The sequence below is a fragment of the Lycorma delicatula genome, chromosome 2 (assembly GCF_047948215.1).
Source record: "Lycorma delicatula isolate Av1 chromosome 2, ASM4794821v1, whole genome shotgun sequence".
NCBI classification, from domain to species: domain Eukaryota; kingdom Metazoa; phylum Arthropoda; class Insecta; order Hemiptera; family Fulgoridae; genus Lycorma; species Lycorma delicatula.
In genome coordinates this window covers 81,744,265-81,770,568 of record NC_134456.1, presented here as the reverse complement: position 1 = coordinate 81,770,568, position 26,304 = coordinate 81,744,265, and the positions used below count along the sequence as shown (strand labels likewise).

General features: G+C 32.7%; 1 protein-coding gene across 1 annotated transcript in view; it reads right to left on the bottom strand.

Annotated features, from left to right (window-relative positions):
- LOC142318940 (tonsoku-like protein) overlaps window positions 1-18,272 on the bottom strand; it is a 90,629-nt gene extending 72,357 nt beyond the window's left edge. The window contains exons 1-7 of the mRNA XM_075355620.1: window positions 18,085-18,272; window positions 15,944-16,071; window positions 10,933-11,062; window positions 9,619-9,784; window positions 5,602-5,722; window positions 3,223-3,414; window positions 519-633 (exon numbers count right to left, since the gene is read on the bottom strand). Coding sequence (XP_075211735.1) covers window positions 519-633; window positions 3,223-3,414; window positions 5,602-5,722; window positions 9,619-9,784; window positions 10,933-11,062; window positions 15,944-16,071; window positions 18,085-18,202 — 970 coding nt within the window. The 5' untranslated portion in view covers window positions 18,203-18,272. The remainder of the gene's footprint in view (window positions 1-518; window positions 634-3,222; window positions 3,415-5,601; window positions 5,723-9,618; window positions 9,785-10,932; window positions 11,063-15,943; window positions 16,072-18,084) is intronic.
- Window positions 18,273-26,304: the final 8,032 nt, after the last annotated feature.

Here is a 26,304-nt window from a genome sequence, read left to right as displayed (position 1 = left end):
ATAAGAACTAACTAATGGGGAATTATTTTTCATATTTATGACTAATAACCTAAAATATTTCATTGCTACTAACAATGATGCTTACTTCACTAATGCAGCACCATAAAATTTTAAGCATAATGTATTAGTCATGTACCTATACAATTATTTTAACTGGTTACAATGTGCTAAACTAAGTGGCCACCAAACCAAGCAATTTCTCAAGCTGATTTTAAATGTGCCACTCTGTAGTTCAAGAATGGTTAAGTTTCAGCAGCTTTTTCTAACTAGAAAAACCTCCTCAATTTACATCATAATCATGCATAACACCAATCCTGGAATGATATGGAGTCATGTAATATTAGGTGTCAGTTAATACTGATAATATTAGGAAAAGTATAATTTTTTATTTAAATGCATACAGATAACATGAGTAAACAGATAAACTCATTTCATCTTACTTCTATTAATCGACTAAAAACAAAACAAGGGATGAAACATAATCAGAAAACTACTGCAATAATCAGGTAAAGTATCACCTGTTTTTAGTTTTCTTTTCACTTCCATATTATCTTTGTCATCAGGTGTTCGCAATTTATATGCTTTATGAAGTGCATGTTTTGCTCCTCGAAAATCTGGAAGATCAAATAGAACCTGTAAATAGAAACAAAATTATTTAAATCAGCTTGATGCCAATTGCTAGAAAATTTTGGTTTCCACTTTACACAAATTTTCTTTAAAACAGACTTTGTTTTTCCTTTTCTTACACTATCTCCTGGAGACTCACTACTAATTATAGTGAATTAGAAGTTTTATCTTAAATCTAATCCTACATCTACAACTTTCTAAATCATTTATTATTAGAAAGGAAAGGAATTACTTCAATAGAATAGAAACATTTTTCAATTAAAAACCGCTTTAGCTTTTTATAAAAAGGTTTTGTGTTTTTCACCAATGAAAAATATGAGTTTCTTAAAAAAATATGACCCTAATAAGATGGTTTACATTTAAAACAGTTTTGTTCTGTGAACTTATACATCAGATCTTTAAAAGTTGCCTACTCTGTTTTGTATCTTTTATTTTCATCATTTTGGCTTTCTTTTGTAGAATAAAAACTCTTTTATAGATTTTGTTTAGATGATGATTCCCAAAAAAGATTTATTATCAAGCCCAGAATTAATCCTAGGGTGTACATACACATTTATTCTTCTTTTTTCCAGTATTTACTTTTTAAGCTTGTAAGGGGTTGGATTTAATTTCATTTATTAGGGCAAGTACGAGTAAAAAAATTATGCTTCATTTTTAATAAACAACTGAAACAATATTAGATTACAAGCAACTAAGAATAAATTTATTAATAAATTAACAAAGTGAAACCACATTTTCAATACAAAAAATAAAATAGTATTTTATTTAAAAATAAGTTAGTCAATTTGAAAACAAATTAGTATTACAGAAATTAAATTCATGCAGCTAATAATTTACATTAAAAACTTTTTCAAATATCATGTAATTACAATTTTTTAAAAAAATATAGTCATGAATTAATTATTTTTAAAAAAATTATTTTCTTAAGTTATAAATTTTTTCACATCTAATATAAACTTGAAGAGAATCTTAAATAAATCGAACGTTAAATTCTATCATTCTATCACTATTTTAGATACACTAAAATCAAAGTACAAATTTTAATCTAAGTTAATATGGTATTTAAGGCATCTCAAAGATTAACAGAATGTATGTTCTCTTTTTATGGTGATGCATTTGAAAAATCAACCAGAACATGAATTGCAAGCTAAAGCCAATTTTTACAGTAAACTGCATAACAAAGATGAAAACAATGAACTTTTAAATATATCTACCACTTTTACTCTCTACCTTTTAAAACAAGCCAGTAAAGGTATTAAAGTGGATGATCAAATTATTACTCAATATCTCTCTTTCACTTTCTATCTAGCTTTAGAAGGAAAAGTATTGTAACTGGTCCAATTTGGGCATATGTGGTTTTCACCATATCTTGATGTTTTGACACCTAAGGAACCCATAAAACCAGATAGAAATTTTCCAAATGTTAACATATTTACATGTATGTCTGTATGTTCATGTGCATTAAGTGTCACAATCCTTATATCTCCAGAACTACAGGACTGATTTTGACCAAATTTGGTCAGACTACTTCTACAAATGAGGCATTAATGTCATTAAATTTTCAACTTAAAAGGTCAAGGGGGTAGGGCTGTACAGCAAGGTCATCATCTTGAGATTTTGCCTAATTAATGTCTTATTTTTCTTAGGCATGTTTGTTAACAATTAAAAAATAATATTTGCAAAATTGCACACCCACCACAAAGAATAAATAAACTAGTGGCTAAGTGGGTATACTGGGTTAATAATACCCCCTCTCAGCACAAGGAGCACTAATGTAGCACTGACATACAGCTGTTATAGTCGTCTATGTTGTGATGTCACAGGTGAGTGGTATAATTCAATAAATGAATAATATTTAAAGTGTAAAAAAGAATTTAGAGTGGCTGCCACCAATTTAAAGTACCACCATACCCACACAAATGAAATATAGTATGCACACGTGCTTTAGTTAGAATCATTGAATTAACTTAATTTAATTAATATAATGACCAATACTTGATACGCATCCCTGTTTACTTATAACAGATTCTAGTCTAGTAGGCGATATTGTAATTCAGACTGATCAGTTTTTTAAAATATTTACTACCAAACATTCACTACAATGTGGAAGTTATCTTAGCTTTTTTTTGTCAGGTTGACAAGCTTTAAATCCTCACATAACAGTGTTCTCCACATAGTTCATGGCAATGAATCTATCCAGATTCATGTGGCTCATAACACATTTCCATTGTTGTTGACTATTTTATAGAGCAAGAAAGTTTTCTTACATTTTTGTCCCTGAGGTTTTACATTCAAGCAGATTATCTGGTTTGGTTCTAATGATAAATATATCCTAAGTTAGTTTGCTTTTTTATCTGATTCACAGATTGCAGTAAAATATTTTTTTCCAATTTATCTTCATAAATTAGGTTTTCATAAAAAACGTTGAGCAACTGCTATTTTACTTGTGTTAAATTCCCTGCCTTACCCATCAACTAACGACTGTATTTTCATAGTAATATTATAGATTATCATTCATTATAATATTTTTTTTACTTTGATTAACAGTTGGGCCACCCTCTATAATTAACATAAATAATTTAACATACAACTTACCCCTGCTTTCAATAACAGTATATCAGACATAGACTTTGCTTTATCAGAAAGTCTTTCAGCAGCCATTAAACCGAGATCAAATGCCTTTAGAGCCTTATCTGTATCACCAGAATTTCTATAAGAAATACCTATATTTCTATAACTCAAACATAATTCTTCCCATAAATCCAAACTACGACATATGTAGACTGCCTAAAAAATAAATATTAACTTTGAAATTATTGAGTGCATGATTTCTGAAATCTTCAAGTAAATGATGCACACACGATACAAAAAGCATGCATAATTATTTCCTCAAAAACAAAATTTCTAGGTCATATATCCAGCCATATGCAACAAAAGTAATTACTTTGTTAACAAGTAATGAATTAAATGATATAAAGTAATAGAATTTAGAGTAAATTTAGAAAAGAACAAGTTTATTTTTATATACCTCAGCCTAAAAACCTTCTTGTAAACGCCTAATTCTGTTGGTCCAAATACGTAAAACCTGAGCTATAAAATTAGTCTTTACTGGAAATAAAATATAGTCTAAAAATTATTTTCTTTCAGTAACTCAGATTAAAGAAGAAAATGCTCATTTATATCAAACCTTTTTGTTACATCGTCACCCAAACACATGGATTTTAAAAATCATAATTTTGTGTTTACAAGTCTTAGAACGCACAAAGAAACAACTATGTTAAACGATCATTGAAATAAATAGGAAAATCAAAAACCAATTACAAAGAATGTTCTAAAAATCTAGAATTACATCATCATTATGTTAAATAATCATCAGTTCATATCTGAAAAAAGTAAAATAAAAAATTTAAAGAATAAGTAAATAATAAAAACTTAATTAGTAATAAATAATATTTACAAAACAAGCATTTCTAACTTGTTTGTAGAATAGTTTGAAGAACTATTGTTTTATTTTTCTTAAGCATGTTTGTTAACAGTTAAAAAATAATATTTGCAAAATCGCACACCATCACAAAGAATAAATAAACTAGTGGCTAAGTGGGTATACTGGGTCAATAATACCACCTCTCAGCCCAAGGAGCACTAATGTAGCACTGACATACAGCTGTTGTAGTTGTCTATGTTGTGATGTCACAGGTGAGTGGTATAATTCAATAAATGTATAATATTGCAAAATATTACTTCTTCAATATTGTTGAAGAACTTTATTGTAGAATAGTTTGAAGAAAAAATTTAAAAAACTGTAAGACCAAAAAAGTAAGAATTAATTTTACGGGCTAGCCTAAAGTGGCAATCCCAATCATAAGAATAAAGTTACATTAAAAAAGTCTACAACTCTGAAAACTCCATCATCAGATTTTGCCTGTACTTTTAAAGAACCAAATGTTCCATAAGATTTTAAAGGTATTCAAAATTGAGTCATGAACTCCAGGACAGTAGTTGAGCAATAACATATCTATACTGTTTTGTGCAAATGTCGCAGAACACAACAAATTAGACAGCTGTTATAAGTGAACCAAACATGTGCTACAAAAAGGATCATGAACAAACTGTAACAAAACTATTATAGCACATCTAAACACACAATTCATATAAGTAATATTTAAACTAGTTTTTCTTACAATTTATGAACAAAAGGCATACATTTCAAAGTATAAAACCTCTTGTCTAGTAAAATTAAATTTTTCTTTTAAATAATGTCATTAGCCTGATTATTAACTTTTTAAATACTACATTATCCTTCATTTAATTAGTAAACTATCAGCCAGAAAATTTGAAGTTTACTGTTAATGCACTTCCTTTACTTCAATCACTTTACTTTCGTTACTAACAATCTGAACTTCTCAAGCAATGAATTTATCCCATTCACTACTAATTCCTAATTTCAATCAAAATAATAGGTTCAAATATTTACTGTTACAAATTTAAAATTTTCTTACACTTCTTACATTACTTCTTCCACAAAGAGATTGACAAGTAATGAATGCCTCATCCTTGACTCTTTCCTTTTTACCATAGCTGGCCATAAATAAACATAATCATTTTTATTTTTCTTGTACCTGATTCTTATATTAATTACAAACAACTCAGCTTTTCTATATTCAAAAATATTTCTATTGTAATTTTAAATATTCCATTCAATATTACAAAGCACTTTTTTAAGATCTACAATTATAAATGTTGGCTTTGTTTTTATTCAGCTTCTTTCTAAAATCAATCTATATATTGGGCTAAAATTAACTTCTCATATTTCTTTTTTTTCTGAAATAAGTTTGTCTTCACCTAGTACACTTTCCACATCCTGTTTAGAAAACCATCACATTAAAGAAAGGAAGATGGAAATTTTGATGAATGTACAGTTAATTTGTTTATTGTACCAGTAATAGTAACAAAATAATATTTTAAGTATCATACCTTTTCTAAATATTTAATAGCATTATCAGTATAGTCTTGAGCTTCCATAACAAGTCCTAAGTTCAGATAAACTCTTGACTTCATTTCAGCTATATCTTTATTACTAGAGATATCTTTTAACCTAAAGAAAATAAAAAGCATACCATATTAGAAATATGTATGGCTACTTACATTTTTACACATCACATTGATATATTCATTTTACAACATCAGTTTACAACATATAAAAGGAAATGTACTGAAAGTGAAAGAGGAGGGCAAATTAAATTAATTTCACAATATATGTTTTAATAAACTATTTTACAGCAAAATTCAAATATTTTAATACAGCCTAAAATTGCACCTTATTTAAAAATCATAAAATACACAGTAATATTTGAACCTATCAAAATATTAATGAACCTATTAAAAAAATTTAATTTACAAAAAAAAATTAACTATACCTTACGAGCAGATATATTTTTGTTCTTATTTAATGTATAATACAATTTTGTGTATTTCTTGGCTACTAAATGCGTATGTAGAACATTTTACAGATTATTTTTTTTTATTTGACCAACCTTGACAATTTTGCAAAAAAATTACATTGAATAACATTATTAATTATAAGTAACAATAAATTAATTTAAATGTACATATCGTAGTAATACCTTAAGCAATATGAATATGAGAAACAACAACAAACAATAAAAAATAAAGTTTCAAACCACAATGACACTAATTTAAGCCAAAATTTAAATATTCAAATTTTTTTAAAATGATTAATAAAACATGTAGGCTTGATGCTTGTGGAGGAATACATTATAGGCATTTTGCAGCATATGAATATACCTGTCTGGGATTTGAACCCAGAAACTTTGTATGAAAAACTGAGTAGTAGCCACCAAGACTGCTCTACCATTTAACTCTGAAATTTAACACAAAACACTAACTATATTTGGACTTACTTTAACCCAACATAACTCAAATTAAAATCAACAATTTAACTTATAAAATAAATATTTGTTTTTAATATTATAAAAGTAACAAAGTAATTATTTTCTAAATCTACTAAAATATTCATTAACGTTAAGCAAAACTGTCAAACTATTTTTAGATTCAACATATTTAAATCAGGTCAAGTTTTCTTCATTAATAACTCCAAGATATTACACATAAACTAGAGTTCGTTTATACACAAACCAAATTTTAAATTTGGGTTTTCCAGACTTTTTTGACCAATTTAGTAAAAATTTCCTGAGTTTCATAATGTTAGGATACTGCAATTTACTCTGTAAAATGTAAACATATTTTATTTTTTTAGGAATCTGTCTTTGCAATGCTCAACCAACAATGGTGCATGGCTTAGATTGAAGTTTCTTTGCTTTATTAATAAATTTCTTTACATCATTCAAAATTATCAAGGCTCGTTCTAAGCATTTCACATTATCTAACCATCTAGTCATACAGTATTTTAAAGAAAATTTATTATTTCCTGTGATTGAGGTAAATTCAGCACACCATGCTGGACTATCATTAAACAAGTAAAGATCTCTTAAAAAAGGTATGAATACTCCATTTGACAGATTCAATCCCTGTTTTCATGGCTCTATTTACAATATGTAAACCACAAACACCAATATTTACCAAACGCTTTCCTTCAGGGTATTCCTAAATCTGCTGATCAGTGAACATTTAAAAAAAGCTTGAATTCACATTTGGTCAATCTATAGATATTTGTAACATTTTATTTTTATCTAGAGGGTAAATACCTTCTACGAAACCATTGAGATGTTGAGCAGTGGGCTTTCCCAAAAATATACTGTTATAATACCTTGTTCATACTTTATTTGTTTCTGTATCTAAAAATTGCACAAATATGTCCATTTGACCCCTTTGAACAATTTTATTTAATGCTTCATCAAAAACAAAGCAGACCACATACTTAACACAACAACACGCAGCTGATTTTACAAAATGCCATCAAAGTATGATGCACGGCTATAACTGATGACATAAGAGCATTTAGTAGCTCCAAGCTGGAATTTTGATGCTATACAACTATCAGAAAACATAATTTTAAAAGTTGTACCAATATCTTCAAGTGAACTTAAGGATAACTTACTTTGCACAACAATTTTGAACCCAAATAATCTCCACCTTAGAAACATTGTCTTTATAACTAAAAGTAATTGTGCTGTCATTCTGTGTAAATGAAGTTAAGGATTCAAATTATCATTTGCTGCTGAAATGCTATTACTCTGACCAGAAGATCCAGGCAAAGAATACACAGATGTATCACAGCCACTGTTCTCACAACTGTTGATCAAAATTTTAGTCTGCTGAGTTGAAGTATCACTGGAAGATATCGTGTAATCGATATGAAACATAGTCCAATAGACTATGAGAAGATAAGATATTGTAATAATTAAAAATGTTTTCAGTGAAGGCTGAGAATTTCTTATCTTAATTATTTTATTATGCTGTATTCCTTTACTGTGTGAAGTCACTGCCTTTCAGTCCGTATTGCCCAGTCGAAAATATTTTTTACACACATCACAAAAAGTATGATATACATACAACCTCATCAGATACAAATCTCATACAACCTCCCAACTGAATTCTAGGTGTAGGTTTATATCTACGCACGGGCCATTAAACAGTCTTTTTAGATGCCATTTAAAAGCTCTTAATCACCTAGAATACAAAAAAAGGTCTTGGAGGCTTGAGAGAAATTCCAAGAAAACAGTTAACAACCTTTAAGTTTTTCAATGGTAACTTTTTGTTAAAATTTCACCAGTGAAAAAATTAACTACAATTTGGAATATTTCTCCTTTAATTTACAAAAAAAAATTACGAAATGTAAGAACAGGACATGTTAATGACTGCTTGATGCACATAGTTGCAATGTGCTGGATGATGGGGTCACCACTTCCTGATGCAGGAAAGTGTATATCAAGTATATTTTGGTATTACTTAAAAAGTACTTTATTAATAATTAACATCATTAAAATTAATTCAGTAACAAAAATGAAATTCTCTGAAATGTTTTGCATTTTTCCTGATCTGTAAAAATTCCTGACTTTTCCTAACTAAGTTTATATTTCCTGACTTTTCCTGCCTGTGAGAACCATGCAAACAACAAAAACAATAAAGAAAGGGAAAGGGAAAACCAGCAACGACTAATGAAAAAATTTAAACATTCTAATATGATATATTACTGAGCACCAATAAGGTCAATCCATTACAGATCACTCAAAGATAGTTGCCGATAAAAGTTAAAGATATAGAGTTTAAAAAAAAAACCACATTAATCTGTATAAAACACTATATTTTATGTCCACCATATTTTGGAGTATACTGAAGGAAACTGCTTAAAAAATTACTTGAAAATCTACATTATAAATACACAAAATCTTAACTTTGGAACTAAATATTGTCAGGAAAAAAAGACTCGCTTTGAAATTTTTTTGGGTCATGGCTTAATATAAGACTACTTCCTGAAAAAAGAATCTGAGACATTGGAGTCATATGCTTACATTTTTAGAACCCTGTAAATATATAATTTGTGTAAAATCAGCTGCATTAGTTAAAATAACTCAAAAGTATCAAATTTTCTCAAAATCAACTAAGCCATTGAAATTTGTTTACTCAGACTTAGCTTAGACTTAGGCAAATATAATAAAGTTGAATTTTAATTGTACTACTAAAATCTGATTGTTAAAACATAAAACAAGCTAAGTCAAACAACTATTAAAAAGTACTTTATTAACATTTAAAATACATGTGATTTATTATATAAAAACTTCTGCTGATAAAATAAAAAGATACAAAAGCAAGTGTAGAGTAAAACATTACAAGATACTGTTTAAGACAGTCTAAGTCAAAAGAAGGATGCTGACGTAAAGGCAATAGAAATCACTTAATTTCAAGCTCAGACTTGTGCCAGTATATAAAGTTTGTAAAAACACAGATTTAGGTATAAACATCAATAATCTAAAACTTAAAAGAAATCAACAAAAAGTAAACTAAACTTACCGATCACAGATCATAAGACTCTGCATGTTGCACTCTTCTGCTTCTTTTAAAGACTTTTCACGCTCTTGACAAGGACTTAAAATTTCTGCATGGACAAAGTAGGCACGAGCAAGTGAAGCTAATGCACGCTGTTCTTCTTTTAGATCACCACTTGCTTTGGATAATTCTTTAAAAAATAAAAGAAATAAAAATTTGCAATAACATTAATTACAAATCAAAATTTAATTTAATTTATATTTACAAAATTACATTTGATTCAGAGAACAAATAAAATGTTAAATTTGTGTCTGGGCTGACTAGGTATACTAAATGATCTTCTGGAACCACATAACCAATTACATCAAAAGTTAACACATTTAATTTTTATTTGACAGCCTATTGACTACCTACAAATATGATAAACAGATAGATAAAAAATATATACAAGTTAACCCATTCACTACCACGGAAGCACTGACATGCAATGAAAACTGTTTTTAATAATCTACAGATCTTCACAATACACTATTCCATACTCAGCGTCATGTAAAACAATAATAGCTACATCAATGCCTTTTCATAATTGTTCAGAATGAGGAAAGGGAGTAAATGTGCAAAAACAAAACTGTAAAAACTGTCCTTAGGCACAGTAATTTTTTTATAAGTATAATTAATAAAAAGATAAAAGATGACAATTTTATGATTAATTTGCTAAAAATTCAATAACTGAATGATCGTCAGACTAATGACTCTACAACAGAGCTTACATTTCAATCCATTTTGAATGTAATTATAAACAGGCAGTAATTATGAAAATTATGTGCATCATTTAAATTTCAGTAAATAACATTTTCAAATACGCATGTCTGGCAAATTATCTTTAGTTAGAAACAATTCAAAAAGGATTAGAATGCAATATATATATTTTTTAAATAATAAGAAATGGATTAAAAGTCAAATGTATGAGTTAAAGTCAGTTTACTGAATTAAAGTCATTTCAATTAAACAATACTGAAATGTATAAAAATTAAAATATATAGCTTTGAAATTGTGTGTATCTTCTGGATTAAAAAGGCCAAATGCTGATAGTCAGAAAAAAGTAATGCTAAAGCAGAAAAATAGACTGACTCTGGATGATGAGGTGTGAGACATGAGCATGTTTCTTTGCCTGCACTGCAAATATTAAACAATAAAAATTGATTAACACTGCCATGCAACAGTACATATTTTATAGGATGAAGATAAAGGAGTACTATGTTAACTCAAGATTACATATTTGAAAGGGAAATATACTTAAATGAGCAGTACTTCCACTTATCACATTCTATAACATACCTAAATATTTTAACATATGCTTGATTCCTTCAGCCGGTTTATCAAGTGATATATATACTTCTCCTATCATTCTATTTGCTATAGCCGTATGAATTATCACACCACCCATTTCACCAGCTTGTTCAGCTTCCTGAAAAAAATAATAAAATGTACATCCACAAAATGACAGTAATTTTCTACCAAATTTTGATTATGAAAAGTAAAACACATTTATGTTAGCAAAAAATAAAACTAACTATTAAGAAAGGAATATAAAATATCATAAATAATACTCCTTTTTGTATACTTCTAAATCATAAACTACATCAAAAATGCTTAGGGCCACCTTAGAAGAAAATATCAACAGAATAAAAAAAATAACAGATGTAATGCTAGGATTTCTCCTTATGGCAAATTTGTGCTACTTTATTGAATAGAAAACCATAAACATAGTTTTCTAACTATCAATGACTTTTTTTTTGTCTTCAGTCATTTGACTGGTTTGATGCAGCTCTCCAAGATTCCCTATCTAATGCTAGTCGTTTCATTTCAGTATACCCTCTACATACTACATCCCTAACAATTTGTTTTACATATTCCAAACGTGACCTGCCTACACAATTTTTCTGGACTCAGACTGGAACATTTTATTCCAGTCTACGTTATCGAATGCCTTTTCAAGGTCTATAAACGCCAAGTATGTTGGTTTGTTTTTCTTTAATCTTCCTTCTACTATTAATCTGAGGCCTAAAATTGCTTCCCTTGTCCCTATACTTTTCCTGAAACCAAATTGGTCTTCTCCTAACACTTCCACCACTCTCATCTCAATTCTTCTGTATAGAATTCTAGTTAAGATTTTTGATGCATGACTAATTAAACTAATTGTTCTGTATTCTTCACATTTATCTGCCCCTGCTTTCTTTGGTATCATGACTATAACACTCTTTTTGAAGTCTGACGGAACTTCCCCTTTTTCATAAATATTACACACCAGTTTGTATAATATATCAATCGCTTCCTCACCTGCACTGCGCAGTAATTCTAAAGGTATTCCGTCTATTCCAGGAGCCTTTCTCCCATTTAAATCTTTTAATGCTCTCTTAAATTCAGATCTCAGTATTGTTTCTCTCATTTCATCCTCCTCAACTTCCTCTTCTTCCTCTATAACACTATTTTCTAATTCACTTCCTCCGTATAACTCTTCAATATATTCCACCCATCTATCAACTTTACCTTTCGTATTATATATTGGTGTACCATATTTTTTTAACACATTATTAGATTTTAATTTATGTACCCCAAAATTTTCCTTAACTTTCCTGTATGCTCCGTGTATTTTACCAATGTTCATTTCTCTTTCCACTTCTGAACACTTTTCTTTAATCCACTCTTCTTTCGCCAGTTTGCACTTCCTGTTTATAGCATTTCTTAATTGCCGATAGTTCCTTTTACTTTCTTCATCACTAGCATTCTTATATTTTCTACGTTCATCCATCAGCTGCAATATATCGTCTGAAACCCAAGGTTTTCTACCAGTTCTCTTTATTCCGCCTAAGTTTGCTTCTGCTGATTTAAGAATTTCCTTTTTAACATTCTCCCATTCTTCTTCTACATTTTCTACCTTATCTTTTTTACTCAGACCTCTTGCGATGTCCTCCTCAAAAATCTTCTTTACCTCCTCTTCCTCAAGCTTCTCTAAATTCCACCGATTCATCTGACACCTTTTCTTCAGGTTTTTAAACCCCAATCTACATTTCATTATCACCAAATTATGGTCGCTATCAATGTCTGCTCCAGGGTAAGTTTTGCAGTCAACGAGTTGATTTCTAAATCTTTGCTTAACCATGATATAATCTATCTGATACCTTGCAGTATCGCCTGGCTTTATCCAAGTGTATATTCTTCTATTATGATTTTTAAATTGGGTGTTGACAATTACTAAATTATACTTCGTGCAAAACTCTATAAGTCGGTCCCCTCTTTCATTCCTTTTGCCCAGCCCGTATTCACCCACTATATTTCCTTCCTTGCCTTTTACAATGCTTGCATTCCAATCTACAACTATTATTAAATTTTCATCTCCTTTTACGTGTTTAATTGCTTCATCAATCCCTTCGTATACACATTCTACCTCATCATCATAATGGGCGCTTGTAGGCATATAGACGTTAACAATCGTTGTCGGTTTAGGTTTTGATTTTATCCTTATTACAATGATTTCTATCGCTATGCGTCTTGAAATACTCCACTCTCCTCCCTATCTTCTTGTTCATCACGAAACCTACTCCTGCCTGCCCATTATTGCCCATATCAATGACTAATCCTCATAATTATTTTATGGTGCTTTAATCCTGTATAAAATTTATGTAGTTTACTAAACTAAATAGTATAATAGGTTATATTATTTAAGTCAACGCTGTAACCATCAATACATCACAACTTACTTTTATGAACTACTTCAAATATTATTAACTGAATAGTAATAACTGAATATTAACTGAAATTGTGATAATATAGGATAAGAATAGTACAAAAACACAAAAAAAACCTACATCAAAATTAAATTTGTTTGACTTCTGCATGCACTCAATATATTAATAACAAAAAAGTCAATCATCTATTATTAACTTACAGAATGCGTGCACAAAATAATTGATTAAAGTAATTTGGCTACAGTTGAGGCCAAACTAATTTGATTAGTTGAGTCAATTAATCACAACAAAATGTAAACAGCATAATAGCAAGCCTTCACTCCATCACAGAAAACTGATGAGAAAATTCAAGAAAACTATCAATGACTTAATTTTTTTCTCAAAGAAAAAAATCTAAAAAAAAATTATAAATTTTTGTTTATTTTTATTTAATAAAAGAATTTGAAGTAAAGATCTTTTCTGGAGTACAATGTTAACTCAAGATTACATGTTTGAAAGGGAAATATACTTAAATGAGCAGTACAACCAACTCTTCTCTAGATTAGAATGTTGAGCAATATGAGAAGCTGACTAACAAATACTGCAAACTGTGGAGATGCATATGTTGAGATGAGCTGGAGGAGTAGACAAGTCAAGATCAGAAATGGACAAGATCTGAAATGAATACTCTATAAATTTCTTCAAATTCCCAACAATGCAAAACAAATTTCAGGAATATCACCCACCTTTTCTGGTACACCCATTTTATGCCAAAGACAATGACAAAAATGGTTTTTGCAATACAAAAGGTCAAAAGAGGCTGAGATTGTAAGAGACATTGTTACATTCTGTAAAACATCACTTCTGTTTTAATAGTATATGCGATTTTTTTAAGTCTAACACTTATGTTTCTTCTCAGAAACCAGCTGGTGCTAAGGGATGATCACAGCGATGTGAAGAAGAGCGAACTTTAAAGCATACAAGAATGTTTTTTCTTTCAACTTTCAAGGAAATCAGTTACTGCTAGGTGTCAAGTATGGTTTTTTACAACGTTTTTAATATATTTTCACTTTAAGCAAAGGAAAGGAATTGAAAAACAGTATCACATTAATTTTTTAACAAAGTTTGTAATATCCATCAAAGGTGGAATAATTAGTACCATGATAAATCCGTTAAAAGTTTAAATATTTCTAAATGTATAAATGTACATATGGGGAAGGGTACCCAAAAAAAAGAAAGAAAGAGACTTATTTTCTGAAGGAAAGTGGGTTAGAAGTGCTGCCTTCTCCCGCTAGGTACATTTACTAGACACTCTACCTGTTCAGTTGGCCAGGTAACGTTAATGAAAAACTATCACAGTGGACGTAGTGATTGTTTTCTTAAGCCCCTTCCAGTACTCTCAGCAATTTTGCGATGACAAACTTTAAGGAGTAATGCACCAACATCAAATTCTGTTTCCTGTTTAAAAAAGCAACAGCAGAAACAGTTTCAATGGTTCTGGAAGTTTATGGGAAGGAAGCTCTAAGCAGGCAAGAATTTACAAGTGGTTTGCCTGGTTCAGAAGTGGCCAAACATCACTTGAAGATGAACTCTGTTCAGGTTGTCCCTCAATGTCCAGAACAGATGAAAATGTTAAAAAAAGTCCTGTTAGATCGTTACAGAACTATTGACGAATTGGAGGAACAACTGGAATTTCCTGAAGTTCATGCCAAAAAATCCTAACTGAAGATTTGAACATGAGACGTGTCATGGCAAAGTTTATTCCACAACTGCTTTCCGATGACCAAAGGGAGAACAATGTGAGAGTGTGCCAGGAATTGAAAGAACAGGCACAAATTGACCCACATTTTTTGTCAAAAGTCATAACAGAGGATGAATTTTGGTGTTACGGCTATGACCCTAAAACAAAACAGCAATCCAACCAGTGGAAAACAACTTCATTGGCCGACCAAAAAAAAAAGCATGAAAAGTGAAATCAAATGTGATGTTCATAATGGTTTGTTTTTCATCATTAAAGAGTTGTTCATGTTGAATCTGTTCCTCAGGGCACCACAGTGAACCAACATTACCATCGGCAAATACTGAAGCGACTGTGTAAAGCAGTGAGAAAAAGTGATCTGAATTGTGGTGTTCAGGGTACTGGCTACTTCAACATGACAAAGCATTTTCCCTTACAGTTGAAAATCAACCAGTTTTTGATGAAAAATGGCATGAAAATGGTTTCTCAACCCCTTACTCGCCCGACCTAGCCCATTACAACCTTTTCTTATTCCCAAGAATGAAGAATAACCTAAAAGGAAAGTTTTTTCAGGATATAGAAGAAAAAAAATCGCTGGAGGCACTTAACATCATTAGTTTAAAAGATTACAAAAAAATATGTTTCGAACAGTGGAAAAACCACTGGGACAAGTGCACATCAACTAATGGCCAGTATTTTGAAGGAGATTGATGTTTTCAAGATGTTATCTTAAAAAAAACCTAAATAATTAATTTTATTTTTTTGAGTAACCTTCATGCGTGCATAAAATTAAATTTGTAATCAACAAAACCATAAACCACAAAGTACAATTATGTTCATATTAACTATAGTTAATAATTTACAATATAATTTAACAATTTACCTTAAATTCAATAAGGGCATTATTATAATCTTCAGCTTCCAAAAAAATCTGCGCCAAGTCAACACAAAATCTATATAGCTGTTCATAATTGGAGTCTGTATATGCTTTTTCCTTTTTTCCCCTCAATTCTAAAAAAAAAAAGAAGTTACTAATAAACAATGAATTGCAGTAAACACAGCACTCAGTGTAATTAAACTTTGTGATCTATGGGAACCAGTAAATTAAGAATGTCTTAGTCCAATGATATCTTATCATGCTTCATATCATTCTATTTTCAAGGAATATATCAGTTTGATAGAACTACCAGGTTGAAAAAAGATTAAGTTTATCATCTATCCATGTTACATTTATGTAAAACATTTAAGAGATCATTTATACTTTACAACCAAAATATGTTTAAAAATAAAATATATTTTTAACTGCTTTAAAAAGCAGTTAAAAAAAGTCCACATAGATGTTCAAGTGGATCAAGCCTTTTGCCTCCAATAGCTCTAACCCCAGACATGGAAAAAACAAAACATTTAAAGGAGTTGAATGTAGAATATAAGGATTGAAATATTCAAACCATTCTTTCTCAAAGTACGTTCAATACTTTTAAAAAAGTTAATAAATCATGCAAAAGAAGAAAAAATTCACAACTTCATGGTCTCCAAAGAGCTCATAACCACAACCCCATCAGTTAAAAAAATTAAAATAATTCAATACTGGAACTGAATTTCAAAAATGTATTCTACCTTCTGAAAAAATTGTCAAATATTCACCAAGCAATTCTCTCATCATTATCAACCTTAACCTTTAAGAATGTTGTTTAATTCAAAACTGAATGCTTTGGTTAATCAATCTCTTTTTCCAACTGTCATATTTCTTGAGAACGGGTAAAATTCTTAAAGTTTGAACAGAGTTGCCTACCCAGGTACTATTGTTCATTATGCCCTTTCAGTTTAACAAAAAAAATTAGAGTTTTAAAATACTCAAATTCTACAGAGATCCCCTTACCAACCCAAGCCTTAATTTAAATTATTCATAATTACTTTCAGCCTTCAAAGAATGAAAATAAAAATTATTTTGATTCTTTTCAGATTTTCTATATGTTGACTAAGTAAGGAAATCAATCATGGTGATCATATCTGGGCCTCTTTGGCTTTTCTCGTTCAATATTCACATAAAAATAAAATGAATAATTGTTGAAATTTATGTATCTTTAAGTACATATTTTCATTAATAACTCTTTACTAAACACACAAATTAGATACAATCAAAACATTATATGATCAAACAGAACCCAGCTTAAATTCATAATTGTTAAGTGTGTGATCAACTTATATTATTACTTAACATAACATTATAAAGCATTACTTATTTTAATGTTAGGTACAACTTTTTTAATCACTTAAAAATTGCACTAAAAGTGTGAAATGGCGCTTAACAAAATTTTGAAGTATTTCCAGCAGTTGATTTTTATTTAAATTTAAAAAATTCTAATAAACCTGTAACTGACACAAGACTGTATAAAGGTAACTAACTGGAAGAACTACACACACATTGCCTAAATCTGCAAAGAAATTATATCAAAAGTTTATTTTCTACAATATAATTTAAATTTTATTATTTTTAAATTCATTTTCTTTAACTCTAAGAATTGTTTTAAAAATAAGAAATATACAAACACATTTTTGTGATATTATTACAAATACAAATGTAACTGCAATAAAATAGAAAATAAAATGTGTTATGATGAAAATGTAAATGTTGTACATTTGTGTCACATATACATTTGAGATAAATTTCAATCGGCTAAATTTAGTGAAAAACCGCATCTCTGGCTGAAATAAAAATTTTACTTCAAAAAAATGGTATATTTTTTAATGAGAAAAACACTAGAATTATGACAAGTAAAATATATCATTATGAACGTTTCTGAAACTAGAAAAACTAAGTTTTTTCTAGTAATAGCTTTAGCATCATAACAGTTTTACCTGTTAGTATCGTAAGATTAAAATAAATAAAATTTGAGATAATGCAAAGAATGTTACAAATTTATGTCAGCGGATAAAGATATCTTTTTTTGTTGTGCATAAAAATAGACATCCATAAATTTTCAGACATGCATTTTATCAAAAACATAACCTACATATACGTACTATAAATCTTATTTTCCATCACTACGCAAAACCTAATAACAACAATAATGAAACCAACTAAAGCGCTTTTACTTATCACACACTGTCGATAGAATCTTAAGATAATAAAGAATTTCATGAAAACAAAAATTGACAAACACAACTAAGAAACTATACAAACGAAGTTCGGTTATCTACCGGTATCTACTTCCCGCCAATTAGCACTACCTGCCACTATGATTTCATAAAGTTCTGTAGTATAAAAAATTTTTTATTTTTTTTGTGTGTATTGCTTTATTTACAATCGGTTACCAAAACAATGAAACTATAAATTAACTGTACAGTAAAAATGACATCAAAGGTAGGCATCCAGTGATACCTCCCAAGACCATATAAAAGTTTAAACACAGTATAGTATAATAAAAATATAACAATAAAATTAAATGGTTAACAAGCTAGTGAATATAAAAAAATTGTCACAAGTCAAACATGAGAAAAAAGAAGACATAACAAATTAACATTGGTCGCACTTCCAATCCTAGTAAAGGAGCCTCCCTACAACTTCCCTTCGGACACGTCGATGACACGAGGTATCACCAACCTCGGTAATCTGGAAGTAGATCGTCCATCTAATGAATGAAGACACGATCATTATCTATAACAACACCACTTTGAGTCGAGAGAGCCGACAGAAGAATGTCCTTTTCCCGCTTATGACCAAGAACTCGATAAACAACTCTCCAAGGATCCTTATTCCCCTGCTCTTGAACAAAAGAGCGGCAGCAATCTCGTTTAGAAAACCTAATCTTATGAAAATACTCGGTCCTCTTCCGACGATAATCCATAATCAAGACCACACGCTGATCAGGATCACCCGCACGCTGTGCGGCTCTTCTGAGCCGGCCCACGGTCCGCTTTATCGCAGTTAATTCCTCAGTCCACCATCCAGTTGCTGTCTCTCGACCCGTACTCCGAGGGATAGAGTGTTCAGCGGCTTCAAATACCGCAGAAGAGAAATTCTCTGCCAGGTCATCTAATGGGACCTCGACCAGGCTGCGAGTAAAAACTCGCAACCCTCCACAAACCAACTGCATCGGCGAAGGTACTCAACTCGCCGGCAACATTGAAAACATCAAACTGATGCTGCGCGATGAAACCTTTAATTAATTTACCGCCGTCATCCGTGATCCCACTATGCCAAGGAAGCGATTTGGCGTTCGCATCAACTCTTATAAGAATAGGACAACCCGCTACCAGCCTAACAATTCTATACCATCTTTCCAAATGCTGTTCAGTGGGATCTCTGTACTGAAAGTACGAACTAATTATAGCCAGGTCCAAAACATTCACGGCAAGCTTAACCGTGATTTTCTATCACAACGAAAAACTTATTCCAGCCTGTAAAACCTGGCAGATCACGCTTAACCACACACGGGTGCTGTAGAAGGAGAACATCGAGGCTCCGTTTCTCAACAACCTCATTTAGCTCAACTTGGACCGCATAGGCTCCCTGGGCATTAAGTTTACAGAACCTTACCATCGAGAGAATTGAAGTACATCTCAACCGCTCTCAAGTAACAACCACCCTCCTTGCTATTAAGAGTGCCTATGACTTTTGAGCAACCTTTTACAGTTTTTGCAAGACGGAGCCTCTTTTTTCTGTGGACAGTCGCCACGCTTGTGGCCCTCCTCGCCACAATGCGCGCAGACCGACGCATACTTACAGAACTTGGCTCTGTGGCCAAACCTACAACATTTGAAGCAGTGCTGCACGTCAAGGTATTCCTTGACGCGGCAGGATGCAACATCAACGAAGATTCGTCCCTCCGTCACGAACGTCTGATGGAGACTAGTCCCTAACTCGAATACGCCGTGATACCGTGGGGCATCACGCTTTCTAGTGTTCAAGATGAGCCTACACTGCTCCTTGAACGAGGCCCCGTCCAAATCAGTGTTCTGCTCTCAGATGAGAGACAGAACCTCGTTATCGGAGAGGCTCCGCTCTGTGTCATAAACTATAACACGGGGCCTTCTCAACCACTTGGGGTCTACCTTGACCTCAAGCTTCTTGACCGCCGGAGAGTCCTTGATGATTTGGACCATCCCTTATTTTCTGCAACAACTACCAGCCCTTTGCTGGTCTCCTTTATGTTCCTAATCTTCAGGTGATTCCGGTCACCACGAAGGGCTACCCGGAAATCACGCTTAAGGTCTTGGCTCGTGGTCTTCGAGCCCTCTGCCTTGTTGACGAACAGGACCTCCGGCTTCTTAGCCGCCTTGCTGGCCTCTCACTTGGTCTTCAGCACATCAACGTAGCGCCTGGGCTGTGCTGGGGCTTGGATCACCTTGGGAACAACCTTAGCTCCCTTGGGCTTGGAGGCCAAAGCTTCAAAACCCTCACTTATCGCCACAAAAGCTTCCCTAACCTTAGCAAAGCGGGGAAGAATGGTCTTCCTCGCTCCTGCACTGACTCCGCCGGGAAGTGTGATGAACTCTAAGTAGTCCAGATCCCCCTGGACTAGTTTAGCCAGCGGGGCAGAACTACCGGGTATGCCCTTCGCTTTCTTAAACGCCTCGACTACTGAGAAGGACCGCACCTGAGTGGATGCCCCCGTGTCCATCGCGTCGCTTACCTCGTCCTCTGAGGAGCCCGTCTTACGACTAGCAGTCGTTGCCACCTATTCGCCGCGATGAGGCGAGTGCTCGAACAAGTATTGCTTGTTGCGATACTTGCACAGCTTACTGTCTAAGGCACGTCTTACTGCGCCTTGCACAGCGCAAACAAGAATGATTGATGAGTCTCTTTCAATCAAATGACGCTACCGTTGCTAATGATCTCAGAATCGAATTAGCCTGGTACTGTCGAAGGTATACATTTGACAACAGCTCAAATCACAACAGAAAAAGTGTCTCAGCGCAACATTACTCTGTCCGCATCATAGGGGCCAGAGTATACCACATATATGACTAATTTAATATCGGCGGACGAACGCGGTAGCAGCTCAGCTGTCATATGGAGCACACTATACGTACGCGCTGGTACAGCGTCATTCCCGCCGCGCAGTTCTCCCACCATAGTGGCGCGGCGGTCCCAACAATCTTAGGCTCCAATAAAAGAGCGTGCACGAAAGTGAATTTTTAATTCATCGTCCACCACCACCTGGAGAAGACCAAGAAGAAGAAGAAGAAGATAGAAGTTCCCTGGCCGCCTCAACGTAGGACCTCCTGGCGGATGCCAACATCCCCGCCGAGGGACGTAGACGCTACTTTCCCGCTCTAGCTCGCCGGGCTTCAATCGCCCTGGCCGGCGAATCCAGCAGCAGGAGCCGGCCCAGTGTGGGATCGCTCGGGGAGAACCGCCTCATCCTCGCTGGCGAAGGACGATCGACACCGACCCGACACTGCGGGACTCTGGGGCCCACAACTGCCACGCTGTTGTGAGGACCCATACTGCTGAGGGAACAGCCCTTCTCAGGGCTACTACAAGGTTATTAAGGGCCTCGTGTTGTCGAAGCCATTCGGCGACATATATATATATGTAGAGAGAGAGAGAGAGAGAATGAGGGAGTGTGTGACTGTGAGTTTGTAGGTATCACGAAATCCTCTTGAGACTTTAATAACCTATTCTACTTGTGAAAATAATGAAAAAAGTTCATATAAACAGATGTCCTAAAATGCTTATTTTGTTAAGTTGAAAGATGGCTAGTGAACGATTTCGCTTGGATTTCAGCTACCCCGGTAAAATGAGGTTGCACTGAAATTTTTAGAATGCTAATTAAGTTGCAGAATTAATGATCTGTTATTGTATATGACCTGAAAAATCGAATAAAATAGGTTCTGGAGCCGTATCTGCAGTAAGTTTTGAAAAATTCTGTGGTAAAAACCAATAAATTGAGGTAAAAAATGGTATTCATTTTGGGTATGTGTAATGGTAATTTTACAGCTGCTGCAGTAGAATATGAAATATATTTTTCGAATCGCAGGATTCCATATCCCAAAACAACTTATCTAACGACTTATCTAAAGTCTAAATCTAAACTTAAAGTCGTATCAGTTTTCCTATACAATTTGTGTTTAATTTTAATTGGCATTATTTATTAATTTTCTCGGAATTAAATTCTTTGCAAAGTTAACTAGAAATTTTTGTTTATTGATAAATTCACAAAGTTATTTTATTACAAACCTTAAAAAGTGTATTTTTTGACAAAACATTTTCGTGTTTAACTTCGTTTTTTAAAACTTAAGTGAGATAGAGGTCTGGGACCACTTTTATTCAGTTTCTTAGATCAAAAATCATAAGGAAGCATCAAATTTACCTCTATTTGTATTTCAAAAATTTTAATTTCGCAGAGGGAGCAGAAAGCAGGGCTAATTGTTTCTAGGCTAACGAACCTTTTTCTGATGTATGTTTTTATGAACTTTTTTCTTGTTTTTAGCTATAGAATCACAACAAAGTATTATCAGCACCTAGATAAGTCATTTATATGGTAAATAAATAAATATATTAACAAAAAGCTATCTATTGCATATTTTTTTAAAACCTTTTTTAAACCTTTTTTTGTCTTCCTAGGCATATTGATAGTGAAAGTGACAAAAAAAATACTTGGGTGGGAGAACTGAAAGAAAATTTAAAAATACTGACTTAAAAAAATTTGTTTTATTTTCATTTATCATTATTTTTCTACTATTTTAAGGATAAATAACCAATGCTAGAAAAGTATTTCATTTTTGTTGTCTGCTTTTTGTGTAATTATTATTCACTGCTTTTTATTTTTTGTGTTTAGCCTCCAAACCATTGTAAGGTATTACTTCAGAGGATGAAATGTCTTGTAGTGGTGGGATAAATGAAAATTGTTTGAACACATATGTGTTAAATGGTTTAGGAATTTTGTCAAGAACTCCTGTTGCTTGACAACAGGAACAAGGGTGGCTTGTTCAAGTCAGAATAAATCATTACAATATTTATATTCAATTCACTTAATTCCAGCTCAAGATATTAAGTCTACTAGTTTGAAGTTGTTAAAATTGTATAAAAATGTGATAATCTAAAATTATTAATTCACTTTCATAATATAGAAATGGTTTTCTCAAAGGTTTCTTTGCAGCACTGTTGCTACTGCATACGACATGCACTACTGCAATTCTTAAAAAAATTGGTAAATCCTTAAATATGTAATCAAATAATAAATTATATCATTGTTGTATGTTTACTTTTTTATTTTAATCCCTACTCCCCTGAGCTGGAAATACAGTTAGTAAATATCTGCCTAGGGAAGCGTCCTTAAATTCTAAGGGGGCCTCCCCACCCATCAGCAGTTAAGTACACCCCCCCCAGGTGAATCTTTTCTTTCTTTGCCTGCCTCCAATCCCCAAGAGGGGGTAACCAATCCCGACTACGTCATTCCTGTCCTTCGATCTAAAATCATGCCAGCCTCTAACCACTGGGGAAGGGAACCAGGGCCAACTATGTTGTTCCCAGAATCCCATCCAGTGGCCGGGTGTCTGTATTTTATTTCCCCGTTTTAGTAATCTTCCTCAAAGTCCCCACCCGTTCACCAGAACCGGCACTGGCCCTCACAGATGGTACTGTCCACCCTTCCCTACACTAAAAGCCACAATGTCTCCCCTTAGCGCGTAACACTTTTATTGAAAATGTGTCAAAAGCCCTCCAGTTATTTTCAGAGGCCAGCATAAAGGACACCAGGTTCTCAGGTCTTAATATTTCAATACCTGCTTGGATTTGCCATTTTTCACACTAAAATATGGTATGCTCTACTGTGTCCTCCCTGCTACAAAACATGCAACAGGGAGAATCACGTCTACCAAATCTGCTGAGGTAATGTTCAAATGTCCCGTGCCCAGAAATCATTTGTGTAATAAAGAAGTTACCTCCCTCTGTGTATACTTGAAATGTATTTCATTCTCAAATTTAGTAACTTGTGAGATTGACACTGTTCAAATTTTAAGTTCTTGGTTTTTATGTTATGCATTTTATTTGTTGTTAATATGTTTTTTTATCCTTTTGGATTAGTAGTAGTTTGTTAGTTGCACATATATATCTCTGAGAGGTATTTGGAGGCAGAAAGAGATGGGATTTTCAGATATGTTTCTATGCTGGTCTGCAGCTCGATGTCTGTGCCAAAATGTTGTATGTTGTCCTCCTAGCCAGCTTTTCATGTGAGCAAAGAGTTGAAAATCGGGTGGAGCCAAGTCCGGGCTGTATGGTGGGTGATCAAACACTTCCCAATGAAAACGCTGCAGGAGCTTCTTTATTACAGTTGCAGTGTGCTGCCAAGCATTGTCATGGAGAAAGACAATGCCTGATGACAACATTCCTCTCCGCTTATTCTGAATTGCCCTTCATAGATGTTGAAGGGTCACTCAATACAGACAATGTTAAATTGTGAACAGACTATTTTCTCGAATTGCCTCATCCACTCGCTCAACGAGATCATCGGTTGACACTCGCTTCCTTCCCCGACTGCCTGCATCATGAACTTCTGTACGTTCTGCTTTAAAGTTCCTGCACTATTGTCACACTTTGCTGTCACTCATTGAAGTTTCACTGTACACATTACTTATTCTTCAATGAATTTCAGCCGCATTACACCCCTTAACCTGAAGAAATTGAATTACCGCACGCATTTCACACTTGGTGGGAGATGCTATTGTTATAACATGTTTACATGCTAGCTGCGTGTTCAGAACTAAACGAAGTGATGCGGCATGATTGAAGCCATACTAGAGACACTGTGCAACACATATGCGCAAAGGTTCATCTGATTGTTGCACAGGTTTTTATTTTGTGACCGATTGGACCTTGAAAAAACCCTCGTATTACAGATCTTAGTTGAAGACCCTCATTCATACAATCGGAAACTGTTGTCCAAAATGACACCAGTTAGTTTACTGTTCAAAGAATTGTTAAAACAAATTTCACTCTTGTAAGTTGCAACTGGTGCAAGAACTTTTGAAAAATGATTTAGACTGTCGAGTTAGTAGTGTGATAAAATGCAAAAATTAGATATTGACGCAAATTTTTCCAGTTCAATAATATTTACTGATAAAGTGACATATATATATATATAAAGAGAGAGAGAGAGTGAGAGAGCTAAATTTTTCTAACGAACTGATTTTTATGTTAAATGGCCATGTAAACAAGTAAAACTCTATGGAGCAGTAACAATATTACTGGATTTTGGAAGCTTGTAACACAGTATCCTCAGAAAGTGAACATTTGGGCAGTACATTGGTTATTTTATTATACGGCCTTTTATTTTAGATGACAATTTTACAGGAGATGCTTACTTCAACTTGTTAGCCAGTAGGATTTTACCAAATATCTAAATAATAAATTATGGTTTCAGCAAGATGGGGTGCTACCTCATTATTACATAGAGACACAGCAAATTTTAAATGAACAATTTCCAAATCACTGGATAGGTCATAGAGGAGCCATAGATTGGCCTGCCAGGTTCCTCTGGATTACATTTTTGGGGGTACCTGAAGCATAATATTTACAAAACAAAAACTGCAGACATTGACGAATTGAAAAGAATAATTGACAAATCTGTACATTTACCACCAGATATGATACAAGTTATAAATGGATATTACTTCTCTTCTATAGATTAGCACAATGCTAAGCTGAACATTTATTGTAGAAAGGTATGCTTTCAAAATATATTTACAGTAAATAACATTGATGTAGCCATTTAATTTGTTAATCATTAGTTACTGTTTATTATTATCAATAGTAGAGCACTGTTTAAATCTCATTATTAAGTGCATTATGAATGTAAAATGCAATAAAATATACAGAAAAAAACAGGTTTCACCATTGTTTTTCTTGTTAAAACTAAATCAAAATCATGTGTCATATGTCCACCTTCTAATTTAAAAAATTAACTTTAATTCAATATGGTGGACAAAAATTAAAATCCCCCATAATGCAGATTTTTTTTTAACTATGTAGAAGCCCATTTTTTTCTACCTCCAAATATCTCTCAGATATACAGTATAAAGCAGTTTCCATCTTAAGTATAACCTGGTATATACAGTTTTAAGGAATACACTTTTATAGACAGAAAAATCCAGATTCTCAATGTCTTAAGACTAAATGGCTGGATGAAAATGTTCCACTAGTTTAAGCTTCAGCTTCAATGCTTCTTCTGGAACTGATAATTCATAGTAATGTCAACATTCATTGAGTTACAATTAATACCTGACTACCAAATTTTA